This window comes from Podarcis liolepis, assembly GCF_965112155.1.
Source record: "Podarcis liolepis genome assembly, chromosome: 1".
Lineage (NCBI taxonomy): Eukaryota > Metazoa > Chordata > Lepidosauria > Squamata > Lacertidae > Podarcis > Podarcis liolepis.
Window position 1 is genome coordinate 37,958,934 of NC_139554.1, and position 8,992 is coordinate 37,967,925.

The following is an 8,992-nucleotide window of genomic DNA, read 5'->3' on the forward strand; positions in this document are numbered from 1 at the left end:
AAATATGTATGCATATGGTACACAGTATTACAGATTTGTAAAATACTGCATGTATTGTTTAATCTACTAGGAGGAAAGTTAATTTAGCCTTAAGTATCTAAAAGTTTTCCCTCCTGGAATCTGTTTGTTTTCTCATAGGCATTAATATACATAGCTAGCTGCAGTTGTATGTCAGTGCCATTTACACAATTGGTAAGTATTATGTGCATTAAAAACAGCAAAACATATAGCATAGACGGTTCATTCACGATACTTTAAAATACTAAATATCAGTTCATAGAATACTAGCATATCACCTATATCTTACGAAAACTCAGTGCCATGAACTGAATTTGCAGAAAAGGTACAGATCAAAGCAGTTGGGTTTAGGAGGGGAAATATCATATTCAACAAATAATATTACTGGAATGAGAAATAATTGTTTCATTGGTATTTGGGGGGGAGTATTCAGTCGTGTACTTAAAAAAACACACATGTTGTGCCATATTATTGTAGGACAGTTGTCCCCCTATTACAATTGTAAACATACACTGGGGAATTTCTAGACGGTGTTAATGTGAAAGCCTAGACATTTTAATAAATTTAAATGGGTCTGAAGCATATATAGCAATCTATTTTGAGAGTGCTCTGGAGAAATACTTATTTGTATTTGTTTTATAAATATACACATTTATTTTTTATTTAAATTATATAGAATTTGTAATATAAGGAGTATATAATACCTATTTTCACTTTTCAGTTTTATGGAAGAAAATTAAATTCTTCATAATCCAGCTCCCTGTTCTGGACACTGTGCTCCAATGTGCACATGGAACGAGTTCATCTTGTGTGCACATTCTGTGGCATATATGTGGTCCATTGTAATGAATGGGGATGCTCAAGCAGGTAAGAGCCTGCCAGTGCAGTGCTATACATGTTTAGTTGGAAGTAAGTCCCATTGTATTCAGTAAGACTTACTTCCATATCTGTGCTGATAGATTGCAGGATTTACGTTTGAAATTGCATGAGCCTATGATCACAGTATCTCTTTCATAAAAATGAACAGTGAAATACGGTAAGCTTTCATATTTGTTTGAGAAATACCCTTCCATATTGCAATTAAAGTTGATTGCTCTGGAACCCAGAATGAAGAAGTATTCTTATTCTTTGGAATTCTAGAGTAATAGAGAGAAAGATAGGATCTCACATCTTCTATGACATATGCTCTGCCCATTGCTCACAAATGGTAAATAGGGATGTTCCAGTAATAAACGACATTGTTTGCAATATTATCAACACGATGCAAAATTCTCCATTACTGATTGCTGACCTTAATTTTTTAAAAGGAAAAAAAAATGAATTGTTTTGCTGTTTTATTATTAGCTGCCCTGGGCTCCTTTGGGAGAAAGGGCAAGATTCAAATTTAATAAATAAATAACCCGAAAGGGACAAACCGTCCAAGACCAAGGAAGTAATGTAAATGAAAATTATACTCACTGTCAGGGGGGCATTGTGCAATATAAACCCTATTTGTAGTAAACTATGAATATAAAGGAGTCTTGCTATTTTTCTATATCATAATACTAATATGATCATAATGAATTTATTTAACATGCCATGTTGGAAGTGTTGCCATTTTAAACCATGTCTATGTTATGTAATGTGACTAAGTTTAATATTTGCCATTTGCTTGGGAAGGAAAAATTAAATGTGTAACTGATGGTGGCGGGACCATGTGGCACTTTTAAGCAGTGATCATTTGTATGAATCTACATATTAAAATAATCTTTAATACTGATGTTGCTTGTATTAACTGTTCTTTTCTTCTTTTTTCTTTTCTTTGCACAGGAAAAAAAGCATGCTAAGTAATCAAATGGTTGTTATTCTAAATGAGTAGTCCTGATCTTAGAAAGATGCACAGAAGTCTTGAAATCTACTGCTCAGTATTTACTGGCAGATATATCATCTTTACAGCCCCTCAAGGAGATTTCTTTCTCTTAGAAAGCAATTGTAAAGATCAGGCATGTCATGAGAACCTATCACACCAGGGATGTGATTATCTGACCGTCATATCCCATATTGTCTCTCACACATCAAAAATTGAGCTCAGCTTCATACTTTGATTTAACAGCGCTTACAACACCTTTTTCTAGAGATTTGCTTTTAAACTTAACTGATTTTTTTAAAAAAAACAACCTCATCTTAATATTAGACAATAAAGCAGTAAGAAAAGACAAGTCTAATATTCTCTCAATGTTGCATTTTTATAATCTTAATGGAAGCATGGTAAAATATACAAAACCTAGATCTGCAATATGATGGGAAATTTAGAAAACAATATTTTCCCCATTATCACCTCAAACAAGTTATAAAAGTAGTGGCAAATTTAAGATAGAAATATGTTCATTCATTGCATTTCTGTCCCAGCTTTTTCTGCAGGAAACTCAAGGTAGCATACATGGTTTTCCACCTTCTCAATCTCCACAACAACCCTGTGAGATGGGTTAGGCTAGCAGGCAGTGACTAGCCAAAGTCACCCAAAGAGCTTCATGGCTAAGTGTGAATTTGAACCCTGGCATTCCAGGTCCTAGTCTGACACTCTTAACAGCTTCACCACACTAGCTCACAGTATTAATACCACGATAATATCCAGTGTCACCCTGTACTAGTGAATTTCATTCCTGGGCCTGCTCCAAGGTATCTGGGGCATTCACTGGGTTTCACATACCACAGTTTTAGCTCTATGCTACGTGCAAGCAAATATTAGTCATGTAGTGAAAAATTACTGTGTGTGCATGCAGCATTTTCTTTCAGACTGGAGAGTAGGAAGTCCTTATGAGATCATGTCCCAAATGACATACAGTGAAGATCACTGCATTATAAAATGATTTTTTAAAAAAATAACTTAATTGAACTAATGAACTTTTAAAAAAAATCTTAAAAATTAAGACATATGATTTTGTATCATTGGGCATTGCACTACATATACCATACTAGATTTAAATCAGGCTCAGAGCTGAAAGATTTGCATACAATCCCCAATTTAAAGCATTGTTTACTTTTATTTCATTTTTGGCTAGTTAATATGCATAAACTGCATTGGATCTGTGCTTTCATCCTTGCCTAATTTGTTCTTTGAGAAATATAAGTCTCTCATGCTTTTCATTTACAGGCACAGGACTGTAATTTTCAAGCTATTTATTCCAGAATGACCCTATTTGCGTGAACTGGCCTATCTGAAAGTAAAGACGTGTAGGAGTGTCACCTACTTTACAGTGTGCTAATAATGGAGACTAGAACAGTGAAAGGAAATAGAAATGGGAGTGTGAAGTGTGGAGTGCATGACAAAACTCTTTCCTTTTTCCTTCAGGAGATGTAATTTGGTGGTATGAGGTGGGCAGACAAGTTGGTTCTAAAATATTATCCAGAAGAAATGAAAAGATGTAAAGTATTTTTTTTAAATAGTAATTTGCAGCAGATAGTGATCTCTTGTTATAATGTAATCCAGCAGTATCAGTTCAAATATCTGTTTGAACATAGTAATCATGAACCAAGGAAACAAAAACAAGCCTACTTTTCATGGCATTTTTTATAAGCCATTGAGACATTTTTCACTGGTAAGCAAAAAATAATAATTTGAGCTAATGTCAGCAATATATTCCCTTAATTATGTGTAGGGAATCCATTTTTTGAATAAAAATACTATCTACTGTAGGAAAATCTATGGACTTATTTAGACTTCCTCATTTGTAAAAGTTGGGTTTTAAGAACCTGGAAAAGTTTACTATTCATAAACTCACAAGGCGAAATAGCCGTCGCTACATTGTCCCTTTAGGGTTTTCCCCCTAATGTGTGTGTTTGTGTGCGCATGTGCATGTGTGCAAACATTGGAGTTGCCACAAGTGCACTAAAGCCTCCCTTTCGTTTCTTAGTTGTTCCATTTGGTCTACAGCTCTGCTAGCACTCACCAACTGAGTGCAATATTCAAGGGTGCGAGACTCTTAAATGTTATATTTTTCGGGGGGAGATAATGGTTTAAAGGACCCGCTATATATTATGATTGTGCTGCAAAACAACAACAAAAAGTTAGAAGAGCATCTATGGTGGTTTTAATGAACAAAAACAAAATCTGCCATGCTTCCACAAGGATAATTTCTAGACAGAAAGAGAGGTGAAAATCTCCTGCCAGACCTGTTTCCTAAACAGCTTTTAGTAAGTCAAATCCATCTTGTTCCATGGTTATTCCAAAGATATGTCCCAGAAACATAGATGTAGATGGAAAGCTGGTGTTAAAAAAATAATAATAGCAAAGCTGCTTTCATCATTCCCTTAGCTGCTTTCATCATTCCCTTCAGCTAATTGAATATTTGACAATATGCTATTCAGCGGTTGCCCTTCTAAATCTAATCTCTTAATATCAATAGATGTATCAATAAAGACAAACATTAAAAATTAAAAGCTAAATTTCTAAATTTAACCAAGATATTTTTTTCCAGGAGGAAAAACAATTAAGATTTTTGGGGAAAGTTGACTGAAAGGGATTTATAGTGTTTTCCCTTTTTTCAACGTGAGTTACATTGGCATGAGCATGAAAGATTTGATGAAGTTCTATACTTTGTGTTAGTATTTACAGTTACACTGCTGAAATCTCCGTGGGTTGAAAAACAAGGGAGCAATTCACCAGGGTCCTTAAACCCCCTCCAATCAGTGCAGGCCCCATTAAAACAAATGGGAACTGTACTAGAGCACAATAGTATTTACTTTCACATCCTCTGAGGATCTGTGCAACATTGGAATGAATGAAAGTGGTGCTGGAGAATGGTAGCACTCTTTCACCAGTCTCATTCATTTTGGAGGGGTGGAGGTTGCTCAGCAGAACTTCCCAAAGGTTTCTACCTAAATTATATTCATTTCTTCTGTTTTGACAATTGAGCTATCTTTCTACAATCTTGTATTCCTAAATGTCACTAACACTTCAGCCTTTTTTGTTTGTTATAGATCTTCAGCGGAAGACATGGTGCGCCATCTCTGAACATAACTGTTATGGTGGGATTTATGTTCACTGGGGGTGGTAGCAGTGGGTATTACGGAGTAATACTACTGTTATTTGGCTTCAGATGTTTTACTATAATAATTAATTGAGTTTTTGAATTAAAAAAGAATCCAAAGATTTAAAAAGTTGACTTATTTTCAACACTGATATTCTTACAAATAAAACCGCTATGTGTGTATTAGAATGCAATCTATGCCTGTATGAGTCTTTATTTTAAAAAAACCAATTATTTGCCCTATATTTGATTATAATATTTATTTATTATTTCCTAAATTTATATCCCACCCTTGCTTCCAAAGGAGCCAGTGAAAACAGAGGTTTAATTATAAAGCTCAGCTCTAAATCTAAACCACCCAAATTAGTTTTGAAAGATTTATTTGAAGTGAAAAATAGAAGAGCATTCCAAGGAATGGTTTAGACCACATACTCAGCTTCTTGCATTCATTCTTCTGGACCTAAAGCTAAATAAATAAATAAATAAATAAATAAATAAATAAATAAATAAATGGAAAGGAGAAGATCCACATTGAGCAGCAACATATTTCAAGGTCCTCAAAAACCACAACAATATAACATCTCATGCAATTTACTACACATTTAGAAAAGTTTGGACCCATGGAAGACACAGCAGGGGTCAAGTGAAATTACTGTCTACCTAGAATGACCCAATGGAAATGCATAACAGACTCGGAGAGGCCCTTGAAGCAAGGCCTAGCATTACTTAAGTATTGCGTAGGGTCAGTCTCACAATGTGAGAACTACAAGTCTGGTAGCAAAAATCTTCCCAACTTATTAATTCAATACTTTGCACTACCCTGACATTGCCATAATCGGGATACAGCAGGTACATATTCCCATGGTCTTGTCTCCTAGGCTGATTGCTCCCAAAACAAGAAAAGACTTTGCCCCCATTTGTTGTGTGGATCGGAGAGACAGAAGGAATATTCAGTTTGGTACAAGTCTTTCTACAACACTTGAGTTACGCTTGGCTTGTGAATGCCAGTGTTTTGAGTGTGTGAAGATACAACAATTGAATCAAAACTTTACATATAAAGTTAAAGTACTGAATGGATGTCTGCCTGCAAGACTGAATCCCATGGGTTCTGACTGCTCAGTTTGTGTTCAGTAACCAATACACTTGTTATGGGACGTATTTGCCTTTCAATGCATGTTTCCATTGAGCCATGTTGGGGCCCTTTCGAAGACTTTGCTATGTCTATGTTAATAATTCTCTCAGTGTCTGAAAATCAAACTGAGCATGTTTTGAAAAAGTATGAAGACACCCACTGCAATAAACAAATACAATATGCAATGCTATAACTTCACCAAGTTGCACTGTTTAGATTTAAGGAAGATGAATGAGTTAATCAGGTAGGTGTTTGCCGTCTCTGTAACCAAGGAGATAAATTGTGATCAAATATAAAGAAGATTAATTTGGAAGGCTCCTTTAAAGCATTTTATAGAAAATGGCATTCTTAATTACCTAATCAGCTATAAGGGAAATTGTAAAATTAGGTAGAAGATTAAAAATCTGCCTGATCTCAAACTATCCATGTATGTCCTGGTTTCTCACAGTGGTCTTGCTTAACAGCAAAGCGGGATTCAGTCAGAAAGCAAAAAGCAAAACATGATTTGGGGCAGCACTGTGGGCAACTACAGCACTTCTCACTAACGGGGAAACAGGTGTCTAAATTACTTGCTGGTTTCTCTAGCTGACATTATGGACACAAGTCAATCTTCTGTTAATATATATTTGATGCCCACTTTTTACCACACAGTGGGCTGGATCTAGACTACCTATGACCCACAGGATACTTTGCTGATTTTTAAAAAAATGATATTTATTGAAAAAAAGAATTTTTTAAAAAAATTACAAGGAAAAAATACAAAAAAATAAAAAGAAAAAATAAAACCATCATTTTCAAATTCTCCACTTTCATTACCTTCTTTCCATGACCTCCTCCTCCTCCCATCTCTTGTATCTTAATTAATAATTATCACAGCAAATCCTTTCCATAATTCGTAATATTCTGTCATTACATTACCTTACTCTATTTTACTTTGCTGATTCTACTTGCTTCTATGCTCCCTGAAAAAATGCTCCATAGCTTTGGAAGACCCTCCAGATCAGTGTGAAAAATGGCTGTAGAGGAAATGGGTAAGAACTGCCTCTGTATCTCTTTCCTATATCAAGAGAATTTGGTGGATTTAGGTTCCTTCTGTGAATAATAATTACAAGAACAAAAGCATCTTCTTGTACAGTTTACTTTCCAAATGCAAGATAGTATGATTTCTCTAAAATAAGAAAGCAGGATAGATTACAGTATAAAAATGCTTAGAATCATCCATTTTGTAGAATCATATAATTATAAAAAGTTGGAAGGAATCCTGAGATTCATGTAGTCCAATCCCCTGGCAATGCAGGAATATGGAGCTGGATCAAACCTGCAACCTTGGTGTTATCAGTACCACACTCTAACCAGCTGAGTTATCCAGGCTGACAAGATCTCAGAATTTGGCTTTCAGTACCCAGTTGAATGCGGGTGGCGCTGTGGGTAAAACCACAGAGCCTAGGACTTGCCGATCAGAAGGTCAGCGGTTTGAATCCCCGCGGCGGGGTGCGCTCCCGTCGTTCGGTCCCAGCGCCTGCCAACCTAGCAGTTCGAAAGCACCCCTGGGTGCAAGTAGATAAATAGGTACCGCTTACCAGCGGGAAGGTAAACGGCGTTCCGTGTGCTGCGCTGGCTCGCCAGATGCAGCTTGTCACGCTGGCCACGTGACCCGGAAGTGTCTGTGGACAGTGCTGGCCCATAGAGTGAGATGAGCGCACAACCCTAGAGTCTGGCAAGACTGGCCCGTACGGGCAGGGGTACCTTTACCTTTACCTTTATCCAGTTGAACAGAAAATGTGTTGTTGTTGTTAGTCATTCATTCATAAAATTTCTATACCACCCTTCACCTGAGGATCACAGGGTAATTTACAATGTAAAATCAAAAATACCAGCATTGGTGCATGTTCCGTTCATACCATGGAGACATTTGCTCAGAAACTTTACTTTCTATTCTCCATGAAGGGAAGTGCCCAATTTTTGTGTTATGTTTCCCATTTCATACATGGAGTACTGCTTTGTTCTGTGTGTGTTTGTGGAGGGAGCAAGACAGTGTGGAGGCAGTCCACTTAAATCTTGAAAAGGTATCATGGGTACACTCCAAAGTAGGTCTGCTGTTATTTGTGATAAATTTAAATCAAAGTTTAAAATAATTTTACATATCCATGGTTAGAATAGAAATGTGAATATTGTTGTATTCATTTTATTTATTTAACTATTTATTTAATAAAAGTTATGCACCACTTGACTGTAAAGCAGTCTACCAAAATAGTCACATTTGTAATGTTGCAAAATTTGTATGTAATATTACTAATATATTTACTCATAGTACACTCATAATGTGCAACATTGGTAGGATAATTCATAGTTTTAATTATTGGCTTAAGCAAACATTTTAGCAATTTCAAAGAGCAAATACAATGGATTGTATCCAACACTGCAGTTCCGTTCAGGCTACAGGCACAATGGAACTTCCTCTTTGTCTTGCTCTTTGTTTGTGACACCACCACCACCCCACACCAACAAAATCTGCTCCACAGAATTGGGAGACCCTTCAAAGCAGATTTTGTGGGCACACAAGAAAGGGTGACAAGAGGAAGGTCCCATTTCATGAGCAGAAATTTGCTTGTACAGTGTTGGATGCAACCATTGACCGCAAATAATAGTGAAAGGCATTTAATGGCAATGCCCCTCCATTTCATAATTGCCTTATGTTATTTTGGGGGAATAACCATAAACAAACTTGCTTCTCCTGTGCTGAGATCATCATCTGGCACTATTTTATAGGTGACCCAACCGTCTTAAGCAGCAGGAATGCTTGGCCAATGTCTTCCTTGACGCCATTTCAGTG

At 36.3% G+C, this 8,992-nt stretch overlaps 1 protein-coding gene across 2 annotated transcripts in view; it reads left to right on the forward strand.

Moving 5' to 3' along the window:
- NOVA1 (NOVA alternative splicing regulator 1) overlaps nucleotides 1-2,219 on the forward strand; it is a 146,520-nt gene extending 144,301 nt beyond the window's left edge. The window contains exons 5-6 of one of the 2 annotated variants that reach the window (XM_083508705.1): nucleotides 139-192; nucleotides 1,828-2,219. In XM_083508705.1, coding sequence (XP_083364831.1) covers nucleotides 139-192; nucleotides 1,828-1,848 — 75 coding nt within the window. In that variant the 3' untranslated portion in view covers nucleotides 1,849-2,219. Of the gene's footprint in view, nucleotides 1-138; nucleotides 1,778-1,827 lie in introns of those variants that run through there. The other variant, XM_083508704.1, reaches the window with a different exon arrangement.
- Nucleotides 2,220-8,992: the final 6,773 nt, after the last annotated feature.